This window comes from Phoenix dactylifera, unplaced genomic scaffold (assembly GCF_009389715.1).
Source record: "Phoenix dactylifera cultivar Barhee BC4 unplaced genomic scaffold, palm_55x_up_171113_PBpolish2nd_filt_p 000026F, whole genome shotgun sequence".
NCBI lineage: Eukaryota > Viridiplantae > Streptophyta > Magnoliopsida > Arecales > Arecaceae > Phoenix > Phoenix dactylifera.
Window position 1 is genome coordinate 2,024,599 of NW_024067667.1, and position 15,448 is coordinate 2,040,046.

The window sequence follows — 15,448 nt, forward strand, 5'->3', positions numbered from 1 at the left end:
GGGTTACTTTTGATTGCAGGAATCAATGAAAAAGAGCAATGCCCCTACCCACGTGAAATATTTACATACGTTGGTAGAGTGCCTGTGTATGCTTGGCAAAGTTGCAGCTGCTGGTGCTATAATATGGTACTGTCTGTCAATTTATCATGCTGTATCTCCTATAAAGTAGGATTGTTGATCATGGGTTAAGTTCCTTCTAGATTTAGGCTTTGTTTCTTTTGGTGGTTGCCTAGATCATTTTTTGCCTTTTCCCGGTCATATTATCTACACTATAGTATGCTCTTGTTTAAAAAGAATAAGAAAGGAAAAGATTAATGAACTAGGGGAATATCACATGGTTTTTGATGATCTGTACCCCTTACACACACACACTTGGGCAGGGCTACATCATAAACTGGTGAATGGGAGTGTTTTATGCTCAATTGTCTAGTTTCCTGATTACTCTTGCTTTTATTCCCATTAGTTCATAGGGCAAAGATACTCTTGCAACTTAGCTGTGCACTGAATACGTCAAAAGGACTCATTGCATGTGGTCACAAGGTGATGTGACATATTTATTGCCCAATTAAATTGCAACAATAATTTATTCTTGTTAAAGTGCGTAGGAATGGAGGAAGGGAAATAAGGTGTTTTGGCCATGGGAGTAAACCTTTTGCATCTCTCCTGTTTTTGTTATAACCTTGTCCATACCAAGTGATATGCTTAGGTGGTCATTTACTGAGGCAAGATGACTAATAACCGCTCAATAAGCAGCACACTCCATTGTTCATTTAGAAAAGATTAACCCAGCATAGAATAAAGAATGTCAAATCATTCCTAGGTTGAAATAGTTGGACTGATGCTGATAATCAAGAATATTTCATCAGAGACTGCTAACCAATTTGCTGTCTTTGCATGAAGTGTCACTTTCTGTTACTTTGCTTCGTTGCCTGTAACAGAACCACAATTCATACCTCTATGCTTTGTCTTCTGCTGGAAAACATCAGTGGTTTCTATGTAACAAGTGGATGGTTGCTACGTGTTTTCTTTGGTTCTCATCTAATGGCTATCTAAATTTTGATGACAATTGCTCAACTGTAACCAGCACCTTGTAGCCACTTCATTGAGAAATAATGTGGTATGAATTGTGATTGTATACAGGAATTAATTGTTTGGGATTTAAACTTCTGTATGTTCATTAAACAGAAATAATTGGCATGGCAGCTATCTGTGCTTACTAATGGAATTAAATTAATGATTTTAGTAGTTTCCATTATCATCGGACTTTTTTGTCCTTGAAGAAAATTGAGATGCTTTGAACAATTTGTAACATAAAATGTTGATGTGAACTGGTTAGCACCGTATTGCTCTGGTAGATCTTTTCTTATACTTGATTTTTATTTTGTTTTGCTTATATTTAAATATCAGGACGTGTATTTAGGAATACTCCAGCAGACTGCTCATTATGTATAACATTCTGATTCTAATAAACTCTGCAAATTTTCATTTCTGATTTAGGTTATCATTTTTTAATTCTATTTCCAAATACTTATAATTATCTTGTTGATGATATTTACTTCCTCATAAATGTGAAACAGTCAAAGACTGCGTTCTACCATTCATGATGTGATTACTTCAAAAATAAAAGAACATGCAGTACAAAATTCATCGAGGTCATGCACGAGTCAGGTTACCAGAACAGCTACTTCTGACTCGTATTATTCTAAAGGATTGTTAGATAGCTACCATGTGCTGAAACAGAAGCATAGGAATGGGGCATCATCTGTGGGGACACAAATGGCTATTAGTCCAGTCTCTCCAGCAATGACACCTATGGGCACAGCACAGTCAGCAGCCAGCGAACTTCTTAGCTTGATATTAGATTCTGTCATTCGTATACTTGGTGAGATACTCTGAGAGTACTGGTTATATATTTTTCTCTGTTCGCTTAGACGTCTTTTCCAGGCTTGCTTAATCTTGGCTCTATAATACAATCAGAGAACCATATTATTGTTGGCGAGCTTCTGGAATCAAAATCATCTCAACAAGGTGACAGTATAAACACACCTAAATCCATAAGTGGTGACCCAAGCTGGAATCCAGATTCTGAATCTTCTCAAGTTACTGGAGGCTTTACTGTGGGCTTTTCCTTGACAGTCATACAGGTAGCTTATTAGCAGCTTATCTTTGTTGACTTAGGCAAAGGATTTTGATCATAAATTGTTTTAGTAAGTGGTTGATCGTAGTCATGCTTCAAATGGCAAGATTAGTTCACAATTATGTTTTTGGTTTCTTTTTTTCTTTTTCTTTGCGGAGAAAGAGTGAATGCCAACAACTCATATGTGAAGTTTTAAGGGCAACCCCGGAAGCTGCAACTGCAGATGCTGCTGTTCAAACAGCTAGACTTGCAAACAAGGCCCCTGTAAAGGAAAAAAGGCAAGCAAAAATGCATGCATATATACACAGATAGATGCATATGTACATACATTTTATGCACATACAGATACACAATTTATCAAGTGCCAGGACAGTTTTGATGGATTTTAGCATTAACTTCATTTATCAAGTTATTTAAGCTTATACAAGCAAACTTTAACACCCCCTCCACACACACACACACACACACACACAGAGAGAGAGAGAGAGAGAGAGAGAGAGAGAGAGAGAGTCTAATGAACATCTTTGTGCTAAAGAACAACAATTTTTTGTGTTGTTGCAATGGATAACACCGTATCAAACCATTAGATGCTAACTCCTTGAATATTGAAGCTGTTGTGTTACCCATGATAATATTTAAAAATCATTATTCTCACAAATTAATATTGCATCCTTCATATGTGACATTTAGCATTATCATATTGTATGAAAAATTAATGTATATATTTATGTTTCACCTTTACTTTCTCTGGCATGGACCATTGATTGATGACCTGTCAGATCGCTAATTGGTCACTTTAGCTGTCAGGCCTGTCACATGAGATTGTGGATTCTTTGACAAAATGCGGATAGGATTAAATTAACTTTGAATCCTGATAAACTTAAATTATCTAATCATTACCCTACTGTTTAATAAAAGAAACATACTTTCATTCAAAACAACAAAATTGATAAAAAAAGTCCCACTGGAGTGCAGCTCAGGATCTCAAAGTAACACAGATTAGTCTACTAGAGAAAACAAATTACAATGAACAATGGAATAAGATGACTGAGAAGTTCATGTTGATGGTGAGCTGGCTGATGCCTTCCTCCCTTCTTCAATCTGGCTTGAATAGCCTTCTCAATTGGCAACTGCCCATGCTGATACCAAAGACTCATGAACAGTTACACCAATGCTTCTCGCTTCTGCTTTCATGGTTACTTCCCAGGATGGGGCCCTTCTGTGGCCTTTGGAATTCGTGTGCCTAGCCAGTCCTGTGATCTGTGTGCTTAGTTCCCTTTTATCCAAACTTTTCTCATGTGACCGAGGGTGCTGTTTGCCTCAAGCATTATGGTACCACTTGAGGTAGCTTCCCTGTTCGCTCAAATCCTCTTCCACATGACTTGTTCTCATTGGCACCAGGGCTCTCCTACAGATGCTCAACTTTTAGCTGTCAACAATTTAAAATATTGATGTGGTCAGCTTCCATGGATATCTTACATTCTAATTACATGATAGGTTCCATGACTTTTTTTGATTTCAGCCTTTGCTTAGGTCTGAAACTCCATTCCTCGTGCTTAGCAGTGTCTAAATGTAGATATCAATATGGATTGCACTTGGGATAATATTGCAAAAAATGGTGCAAAAGGATTTAGAATTGGACTGGAACCGTATATTTGATTTTAGGGTTCGGATTTGAATTCTTCATTTCTAGATCTGAGAGTTTCATGTCAGTTTGCTGAATAATTTAGTAAGTGGGAAATGTCTGCACTCTAGAGGTGTCTTGTCAAGCCTCTAGTGGGAAAAAAACAACAGAAATTGTGAAGAAAGGGGAAATAGAGCTACATAAGAGCTATATCCAAACCGACCCACTTGCAGCCTACTTTCAAGTGCATCAGTTTATTTTCTTTTCGAACTATAATCTGAAAATCTTGATAGATCACTTGTACTTGAATATTATGTCTTCAACTTTTACTCATCATGTTTTAGTAGCTATTATATGTTGGTAAGGATGTAATAGAACTGGAGTGGGAATAGTAGTGGATCAACGAATGATAAAAAAATTGTACATGCAAATAGGAAAGTCATGGACAATGTTGGGGGAACCGGTACTAGTTGTCCAGTAGGATGAGTCGGTACGGGCCTGGTACGACACGGTGCAGGCCCGTATTGACATAGTAGAAAAGACGGAGGAGAGGGAGAACGAGAGAGGAAAAGAGAGAGCGGGGGAGGGAGGGAGAGGGAGAGGAAGGAAGAGAGGCCGGCTAGGGCCGGTTGGCGGAGGCCGGGGCGACGCGGAGGGGGGCTCCGCCTCCGGTCCTTTGTTTTGTTCGAAATAGGGGCCCGAAGGGGGCCCTTTTTATTTTTACATTTTTTAAGTTGTAGTCAGCAAATCCATTGCTAACTTCACTTAATTAAGGGGTTGACTTCAACTTAAAAAGGGCAAAAATTAAAGAGGCCCCCTCCGGGCCCCTGTTTCAAACAAAACAGGGGATCGGAGGCGGAGTCCCGCCTCCGCGTCTCCCTGGCCTCCGCCTCCTCCGCGCGGAGGCTCTCGAAGGCGGAGCCTCGCCTCGCGTCATCCCGTACTCTGCCTCCTCTGCGTGGAGGCTCCCCGGCCTCCGCCGGACAGCCTTTCTTCGTTCTTTTCCCTCTCCCTCGCGTTACTGCTTTCTCTCTCTTTTCTTTTTTTTCTTCTCCTTCTCTTCCGGCGACGACGTCTCGGTTTTAATGCTGGAACCGCCCCAGTCCGCTGCTGATACGGCCGGGACGCCTCGAACCGGACAGTTTGGGATGCTTCTGCAGACTTTGGTGACTAGTGATCTAAATAGGCATAGGAGATGAGTGAGTACTTAGGGGGTTTGATTTTGGAGATGAGAGCTAATGGAAGATTAGATCTTTAAATTCGCAGTAGCTTATGTTTCAGCAATTGCAAATATATAATTTAAGAAAAGAGATGAGCACTTAATAACCTTTAAGCACATATCAAATTTGTTACAAATAGGTTACTTTTTCACTGAGAGAAAAGAAAGATCAACATGTAACAATGATAAGGCAATACCACCTGAGAGTTTAACCACACAACATGGGTTGCTAGTTTTAGATGTTTAAGTGCAAGAAGAAAGGAAAAGAAATTAATAAACATTCAAACATAAGATAGTGGAATTTAAAAGGGGAAAATGTTATACCTTTCAGGGATAAATTATTAAGGGAGGAAAGTTAGAATTTAAGGACTAGACTGAACAAAATTTGGGACCAAATGGCCAACTATATTAAGAGGTAGCTAAAGATGTTTTACGAGAGTCAAAAGGGAAAAAGATGTATGCATAAAGAAACTTGGTGGTGGAATCATGGTTCGTTGAAATAGTATCGGGAGTTCGGGACCGATATTGGTCGGTGAGTGGTACGATACAATAGAGGTCCGTATCCGGCACTTTACGAGCTCTTTTTTTTATTTTCAAATTTGAACTGAAGTTGATAGACTGTTTGCCAGGTTCACTAAAGAAAAGTCGGCATGTACTTTGTTGGCTTCAATTCAAAATTTGAAACTAAAAAGAGTTCGAAACAAAGGATCGTGATTAAAAGTGAGGATAAAAATAGCTAAAACTAGAAAAGGAAAAGTAAAAATTTTGATCAAGCTAGATGTATTAAAAGTGAGGATAAAAGGTAATAAGAAAATTAGGAAATTAAAGAAAGATGGAGGCATTATTTAAAAAAAAATATTAAATGAGGATTCTACTAAAAATTTATTGAAAAAAATATAGTAAGGAAGAAGTCAAGGTTCTATTTGTACAATTCATAAAAGCAAAGTGTAGATAGCTTTGAAAAGATGCAAAAATATAAGGCATTGGGGCCAAATGAAATTCTTATCGGGGTTTAAAAAATCATGGGAGATATTGAGTAAAATTCACTTACTAACCTATTTAATAAAATTATGAAAACCAAGAAGATGCTATATGATTGGAGAAGTATTATAATAGCAATCTATAACAAGGTTCACTGAACTGGTATCGGAGGGTGTATCCGTTGGTGACAGATTTGGCGTGGTATAGATCCGTACTGTGCCGTTTCAAGTATACCAAAACAGAGAGAGCTAGAGACGAAGAGGGAGAGGTTGAAGGAGAGAGCAAAAGAGGGAGGGGGGAGAGAAGTCGAGAGAGAGGGAGAGGGCTGAGAGGCCATCATGGTCGAACGGGGGAGAGCCGGAGGGAGAGGGAGTGGGATAGGGAGGAAGGGAAGGAGAGAGGGAGAGGGAGGGAGAGGCCGTCGTTGTTGAGGAGGGAGAGAGAAAGGAGAGGAGAGAGAGACTTACCGAGGGAAACTTGTCGTTTGTGATGCTGTTATCATTGAGTGCCGAAGACGGAGGCCATTAAGGTTTCGAAGGAGGGGAATAGGTGAAGCCATGATTGAACGAAAAAACGAATGCATAGAGGGGCTGGGGCTAGAGTGAGCGAATATATACTAAACCAATATTATCGAAAGTGGGCCAGTAGCCGACTGGTCCAGTTTGATTGCCCCGAGTCGACCGGTTTGGCAAACCATAGTCTATAAGGATAAAGATGATATATGAAACTTTTCTAATTATCAAGGAATTGAGCTTGTGAGTCACTCTATAAAATTATGGGAAATGGTAATTGAACGAAGATTAAGAAAAATAATAACTGTTTCAGATAACCAATTTAGATTTGTGCCTAAAAGATCAACAATGGAGGTGGCCTTTTTACCTGGTCAAGTGATAAAAAATATAAAGAAAAAGGAAAAAGTCTGTATATGGTCTTTATTGATTTAACGAAAGATTATGATAAGATGCCAAGAAAAGTGATTTGGTGAGCTTTAAGGACGGATGTACATAAATGGTATATTGAAATAATCAGGGACATGTATGTGGGCTATCAACGAGTGTTTTTCTAGTCATATTAGACTTACATCAAGAATTAGCACTAGGCCCATATCATTTTGTATTATTATGGATGAACTCACATCTAATATTCAGGAAGATGTAACATGGTGTATAGTATTTGCAAATGATGTTATTGATTGACAGAAAGAAAACTAGTTTAAATACCAAATTGGAATTATAGAGGAAAACTTTAAAGGGTAAGGACTTAAAAAATAAGTAGAACAAAGACAATATATGGAATGCAAATTTAATAAGAATGGAAATGAAGTCGTAATATCAACTAAGTTTCATGAACAAGAGATACCACAAAGTGATCGATTTTGTTATTTAGAATCTATTATACAAAATAATCGGGGAACTGATGAAGATGTCAGTAATAGAATTAGAGCTGGTTGGACGAACTGAAGAGGTGTATATGGAATATTATGTTATAGACGCATACATGGGAGACTTAAGGAAAAATTTTATAAAACAACAATAAGGCTTGCAATATTGTATGACTCAGAATGCTGGGCAATAAAGAAAGCACATGAAAATAGTTCGAGTGTGACAAAAATAAGAATGTTAAGATGAATGTGTGGTACAACTAAAAAGGATCGAAATAGAATGCACATATTAGAGTTGTTGGAGTTGCTCAGGTTAAAGGCAAAGTGATGAAAAATTGATTGAGATGGTGTAGACATGTACAACGAAGATTTGAGGAAGCTCTTGTAAGGAAAGGTAGGTACTTTACTTTGTATATGAATATATTATAGTTGTCAAAGTTGCTCAGATTAAGGACAAAGTGATGAAAAACTGATTGAGATGGCATAGATAGTACAACAGAGATATGAGGAAGCTCCTATAAGGAATGATACATACTTTAGTTTGTATTGTAGGTTGTAAGAAAAAAAGAGGAATACCTAAATTAACATCGATGGAGGTTATCAGGAAGGCTAAGAAGAAACTAGGCATAACATCAGAGGTGGCCTTAGATAAGTTGGTGAATGAGGATCCATAAAGCCAGACTCAAGTAGCTGTGAAAAGGCTAGATGATTATGATGATTTTTTTTTTTTTTGAAGCAACATGATTTTTGGTACTTACAAGGTCGATAATCAATCTCCATTGTCCTTTTGAATTTTAGATCCTTGTACATTAAAGTATTCCAGTAATTTTTACTAATTTTAGGTGGTACATAAGTCAAACCATATTTCATTTAAAGTCATTCACATGTGAACACCTATTTCATGTAAACGCTATGCATGCTTATGGTATACATCTTTGATTACCTTATATACAGTTAGCTAGTTATTCTTATCAACGAGTTCATCTCAATATAGTTACTATTTGGTTATAGGGATGGATCAGAAGGCCTTTCTTTTGCCTTTCGATTTACAGATGCAGCTGTATCAATGCCTAACCAAGGTATACATCTAATCTACTCATGATTGGATGAGGCTATTTTTTTCTTTGTATTGGTAGCTGAAAATTTAATCTCAAGTGAATGCAATCTGTTTTTGAAGGCATGGTTGTATTAATTCTTATTTGTAGTAGTATTTGTTGTATTTGGGTCTTCGTAGTATTCGTTCGTCACGAAATCTGTTTATTGTTTCACTAGACTTTTGCTGAGTTATTGCACAAAATGTTGGTTGCTTTTTCACTGAGTTGCCAATTTATTACATAGGAGATATTCACATTGTTCTTCCAGAATTGTTTCTATTTTCTAAACTTGTTTCATTAAGTCCTACTTGTGCATGACCACTTACCACTTATCCTTTTCAATTATGGCAACCAACATCCTCAAAAAAATGCAATTTGATCTCAATCCTAATCCCAAGGGCACAGTCTTAGCAACATCCAAAGTAAACAAAAGCCACCCTCTCAATGTCCTAGCAATTATATTGCAACATATCAAAATATAACCTGGTTGAATTGCTAGAATTTACAAAATCCATTCTTGGTCTACAAAGAATTCATCGGAATGATAATAAAACCCAAAAACTGATTTTCAATATTTATTGGATCATTTATATTTCAAAGCAAAGCATGTGATTTGCGGTTTATAAGCTGAACTAATTTGAAGGTTTTCGCTATCCATGATTTTTTTTTTGCTAGAGTCTATCCATGATTTTTTTTTTGCTAGAGTCTATCCATGATTTTTAATTAGTTAAAATAGTTAAAATACATTAGATGCAAAGTATACTATTCAGAAATTTAGTTTGCTGTACTTTTATTGTACATAAATTAATATGTAGAATTCTTTATCTGCATAAACTAAGTTATAGAAGTATAATTTACAGAAATTTAATAACCAGATTTTGCTTTTCTGTTATTTCTGCATAGAAATTAAGAAATTTCTGTTTAAGAAACTGAGTTTTAGAAATAAATGTATGTGAAATTCAGGGGACTGTTATTTATTACGCAGAAATTTCTGCAGATTTTTTATTTTATTTTACAGAAAATTATGTTACAGAATTTTAGTATATCCAAATATAATATGCACAAATTTAAAACTAGGATGCAGCATTCAGAAAATTAATTTGCAGAAGGTCAGACTTCATTTTTTTGGAATGTAACTTTTGAGAATTTATTTTATGCAAATTTAGTTCTTGAAATGTAATATACAGAAATTTAATTTTCAGATGATCTAACATCCAGAAATTTTAAAACCAGAAAATTCTCAGAAAATTAAAACAGGTTTTGTATCAGAAATTACAGTATAGAGAATTTTTTAACTCTGAATATATATGCAGAAAATTAACTATATATATTTAGGATAAGAATAGAGAAAGAAGAAATTTAGGATATTAAATTATTAATAAATATTTATTTTATTAGAAACAGAAGCCTTGACTCTATACTGTTCACTTTTGCCAAGTCTCGGGACTTCCTCGTTGCTATCAAACTCCACATCATGGATGCCCACACTGAAGTACTTTGGATGCCAGACAAAAGCACTACTTATGTATAGACTTTTATGGTTATAGACTCTCTAGGACTCATGTCCTAGTTGTACCAGTATTAAAAGCCAATGTATGGGCTCCACCATCCTCTCAAAGTGAAAGTAGGAAATAACTTTTAACTCTAAGAGAAAATGTCCCAAGGTTTGGGAGTGCTCTATAAGTTTGTTTCCAAGTCGTATACCAATTTGAGCACTTCAGTATACTAATAATTGCAATCATGGTTTGCCGAACTGGACCGAATTGGCCGGTTTACCCCGTTCCAAACCGAATCGGCACGATTTGGCGTTGTTTTTCAGAAAATAGCATGAACTGCTCTGAATCGGACAGTTCGAAGCAGAATCGAGCGGTTCGCACCTGTTTGAACCGGTGGCCCTCCTTTTATAATATCTCAAAAGGCTTGAATTATGGTTCGTCGAACTGAGGTGAACCGAGCGAGGTGAACTGCCCAGTTCACCCCATACCAAACATGGTAATCGACCAGTACAAGACTCAGTACCGGTTCGGCTAATCTTGATCTCAGTCACTTCATAAGTTTTCATGTTGCTATGATAAATAGAAATCTTATTAGGAAATTATTATTAGGATCAAAATAAATCAAATAAGCATTGTCAACTTCCTAATATGATTGGGGATCAAACAAGGCCATGACAATAATTCCTAAAAATGGTATGGCACATAGGCTCTCATTTCTAGCTGATTATGGATTGTCAGTTCTCTTCCATGTCAAGCTGTGTGTGTGTGTTTTTTTTAAAATAAAAACCTGAATTCTTATAAATCTAATGATATTAAACTACTAGGATTGGTCTTAATATAATTTTGAATTCAATAAAATAAACATTGATCAAAACTTAACTTGAAAACTGTTACAAAATGACTAACAACAAGAGATTTTGATATAACTAAACTAAGCCCAATTCAAACTATTTACTACGCCAAAGATAATTAATTTTTCAAAATTTTCTCAATAACAAAGGCTTGGAGTATTACTTGTCAGAGATCTCAACTGACCTCTGGGAGCTTGTGGCGCAACAACCCCACCACCTAGCTTTGCCCTACTTGAATATTTTTATGTCAAGAAAGTGCATGTATTTGAACCAATGATTGCTGAACTGAGCTAAACCGCCCGGTTTAGCCCGAACCGAGCCGACCCGGTCTCCAACTGGATCAGTTCTCCAATGAAAAATGGTTCCAGCCTCCTAGGGGCCGAAACCTGATTGGATGTGGCCGGAACCGGCCAAAAATTGACGGAATTGGTCGGTTTCGTCCGATTCAAACTGGTACCGAACCGGTACCAAACCATACCGGTCGCCGACTGGTACAGGTCTCGGTACCAGTTCGATGAACTTTGATTTGAACCAATTGGATTATATTGATTCAAGGATTGCCGAACCGATATCGGGTACCGTACCGATCGTCCTCCGGTCCGGTTCGGTACTGGTTCTGACCGAATCGAACCGATACGGGACCAGATGGCTTGGTTCGGCAATTCTTGGCCTGGTTCATGCATCCACACGCCATATTTTTCATTTTTTTGGAAGTTCTCTCTCTTGTCGAACTTTTTTTTATGAATTTAAGTCTAATTTGATTTTTTTTATTTTCTTGATGTTTTTTTATGTTTTCTAATGTTTCGGTGGCAAAATTGACCGGACTCTGTGCAAACCGACTGGTTCGCATCGAGTCCTGACCGAATCGGATGGAACTGTCTGGTTCGCTCTTGTTCCAGCTGGAATTACTGTGGTTTTGGCCCCTTCTGTCCGGTTCCGTCTGGTTCGCTCTTGTTGCGGCTGGAATTACTGTAGCTCCGGCTCCGTAGGGGCCGGAACCGTTTTCGATGCACGAACCGACCCGATCAGAGACCGGATCGGCTTGGTTTGGTCCGAATCGGGCGGTATGACCCGGTTCGGTAATTGGTAGTCCGATTAGAGAACAATTTGTCTATTGATGAATTTGTTAGGTACTTTTATGAGATTAGTATATGGATATTGTATGAATGCTTTACATCAATTTTTGTGTTTTTATACTTAAACCTATCTATGCAAATAATGCTCTCTACGTGTTCTTGATCTAGTAGAATTCAATGAACTTTACAATGCTGACCTTTTGAGTTTAATGTGGATTAAACATGTTGAAAATATTACAGAAGCTTTTAAAGCATGATTTACATAATAACACTACTGAAGCCCTAAGTCAGCATGTTACTTTTTGAAACAAACCTGTTATATGGCTCAGATTGTACACAAGTATGTGACAGGAAAAATGCTGATATCGTAGAAGATTGAACTTCGAGAAAAATGATAGAGTCTAGATAAGTGACAGCCAGTTCCACTGCCTTCTTATATTTACTAGTTTCCTTTTTGGGATAAAATAAAAGTTTCCTCCTTTGTTGTGATTTCGTTGCATAAATATGATATCCTTGGCATATAAAATTACCATTTTGATCATAAATCATAATCACCAGGAAAACATGATGTAGCATGGAAACTCTCAGAATAATAAGAAAACTTAATCTGCATGACATAATTTGTCCAGACGATGTTACCCAACATCATTACAACTGAAGACAGTTAAGCATTAGACACGTTCTGGCATATTGGGAACAATACTTTTGTTAGTGTAAATATTAGTGGCTTTGAAATAATATTGCACACTTGGTCAGGATTTTGTCTGATCAGGTTCCTGTTTGACATGGACCTAGTCAGTGGATGTGTTCCTTGCTGGGTTGTCTTGTTTGACTTCAAAATGTTTACAGAAATAATGACTGCATAATAATGCCCTCAAGTGTAAGAATAAAGTACAATGCATGTGTATATGAACCTGCAACAATTTGGCCGTGGAACAATTCACTATGAATTACACCCACGTGTCAGCTGGAGTCATCACTCTGCTGCTTGGAGGTAGGCCCAGATGTATCAGACAACAGTCAATGGTGAATGTTTCTGGTGTAAAAGAAATAGTGCTCTTACTATGAACTGCCCAAGGGTGAAGACTTGTTCATCCAAAAATTACTGTCTGTTAGAGCCATCTTCCAACACCTTATCAATGTGTGACACACTCCTAGTTATGTAAATGCTCAGAATTGAACAAACACATTATGTTCAAATGTTCCTCATAACTGATAGGGTTTGTACAGAATATCTCTAATTCTGAAATTCTATTATTTCCACATGTTTTTGAATTTCTGATCTAAATAAGTAATTGTTCACTTCAAATTGATGAATAAAAGTCAAGTTTATTGTTTAGATGAATTGTTGTTCTTCTAAAATTTCATTATGCTGTTGATTTATTTATTATTATGACTTAATCATTTGTCGAGTTTCTTCAAAATTTTAGGTGCTGGTCAAGGATGGCGGAGGGGTTCAAATGTGCAACAAGAAGGATATGGAACTGCAGCTGTTCTTCCTGATCAGGGAATTTATCTAGCAGCATCAGTTTATCGCCCAGTTCTCCAGGTTACATGTGTACATAAGCTTTTTATTATGTCTGTATATTGTATTTTGCAGATAATTTTATTGATATTTGCTGATTTGTTGCTCTTTGCAGTTTACTGACAAAATTGCATCAATGCTGCCGAATAAGTATTCACAACTTGGGTATGTTAGAAGTTCAATTGCCATGCTCCACAGCTCCATTTTGAATATATAACTCATTTGCTGTTTGTTTTAATGCATCCACTTGTCATATCTTCTTATGCACAATCATTCTTGTGGTTTTGGTCTAACGAGTGTTTTCTCTGTTGTCCTCTGATCTTATGATTTATAGGCTGGTACTATGCTCCCACTTCTCTAACACATGCATGCACACAAAGTTGCCTTGCTGAAACAGCTATAAAAGTTTCTTTATTATTATTAAATATTTTTAATAATTTTCATCCTCTTTTACAGAACTTACATTTGCGGTTATTTAATCGAACCTTAAAATGAACCAAGAAACAAGTGCTATAATCACCAAATTAAACACTCTGTGGATCATATGGCTTTAGTATCTGCTTTCCACTTTATCATCATGACATGGGTATCTACTTTGATTTATTTTGTATGAGATGTTTTGTTCATTATAATTATTAGAACCTTATCAGCTATGTGACAACATTCAAATTTTTTATTCTCTACCTAATGTTAATGCTACATATAATATCTGCGCAGGAATTCAATTAAAATTACTACTAAGTGATGGATTGTAAAAGTTTTACTTGATTGCTATAAGAACTTCCTAGAGTCCAACAATACTCTAATATGACTCCATGAGCCTATGATTGGTGTGGAAATCGGTTGGGTTGGGTTGGGTTGAGTTGGAGATTGGCCCAAGCCCAACTCGAGACCCGAGACCTATGCCCAGAATCCAATCCAACGCAACTTGACCTTTACCTCGGGCTTCTCAACTTAAACCAACCCAACCTCAATTTTTTGAGCTTAAATACAAAATTGGGTTGGTGCAATTTGGGTCATGTGGGGTCAAGTTGGGTGGATTAGTTCAGCCAAGTTTACCTACAAACATGGTTCGCCGAACCGATACTGTGACTTGCACCGGTCGGCTACCGATATGGTATGGTACGAGTCCATACCATGACGTGTTGTAGTGTACTGAACAGGAAGAGGGAGGGGGAGCGGGAGGAGGGAGGGGGAGAGGAAGAAGGAAAGGGAGGGAGGGAGGGAAGTGGAGAGAGAGAGAGGGAGGGAGAGAGAACTCAAACCCTAACCCTAACCCTAGGGGGTTAGAGAGAGGAAGGGGAGAAAGGACGGGAAAGGGAGAAGGAAGGATGGGAAAGGGAATCTCCAGCAAAGATCAAGTGAGGTGGCATCCGAGAAAGATATTGAGCGAGGAAACCATGGAGGGTTGGGATTGGGCGAGGAGGTATCCGAGAGGGAGATCGAGCAAGGCGACCACTGGGGGTTGGGGGGGGCTCAAGGAGGCATCCAAGAGGGGAGGTCGAACAAGGCGATTACTTTGGGGGAGAGGGGGCTTGATTTTTTTTTTTAAGTGCCAAACCATCTGGATCATCCGAACCATTTCAGTTTTTGATTGGTTTGGTTTGATACGGCCCTAACCGCCTAGTTCGGGATGGTTTGGCTAACCTTGCCTACAAATGCTCCGATGCTATACGAATAAAACAAGATGAACTAGGGTTTGTAACATGAGTGTAATATGGATCCTAATTTCATCTAATTAAATGGACACTAATGTCATCATGGAAAATGGAGTTGCATTTAATATATGTATATTATAATTTATATGGGTTCGAGTTGCGTCATGTTGCTCGATATCTGAGTCCAAACCCAACATGAATTTGAATTGAGTTACAATTTCCACCCCAAACTCAACATTGGTCATGCCTAAACACGTCCAAGCCCGACCCAATTTTAGATTGGGCTAGGGTTGGGTTCAGGTTGACTTGCCCAATTTCCACTCCTAATTTTGTTTGTGTTTCTCCAAAGTTGATGGCAAAGCTCAAGTGCAAGAAGCTCTAATGCCATGTCACTCGAGGACCAATT

At 37.7% G+C, this 15,448-nt stretch overlaps 1 protein-coding gene across 1 annotated transcript in view; it reads left to right on the forward strand.

Moving 5' to 3' along the window:
- The window catches only part of LOC103712323 (exocyst complex component SEC8), a 53,845-nt gene that overhangs the window by 14,775 nt on the left and 23,622 nt on the right, over positions 1-15,448 (forward strand). The window contains exons 9-15 of the mRNA XM_039115888.1: positions 20-126; positions 1,578-1,882; positions 1,978-2,144; positions 2,300-2,415; positions 8,354-8,421; positions 13,290-13,408; positions 13,500-13,549. Coding sequence (XP_038971816.1) covers positions 20-126; positions 1,578-1,882; positions 1,978-2,144; positions 2,300-2,415; positions 8,354-8,421; positions 13,290-13,408; positions 13,500-13,549 — 932 coding nt within the window. The remainder of the gene's footprint in view (positions 1-19; positions 127-1,577; positions 1,883-1,977; positions 2,145-2,299; positions 2,416-8,353; positions 8,422-13,289; positions 13,409-13,499; positions 13,550-15,448) is intronic.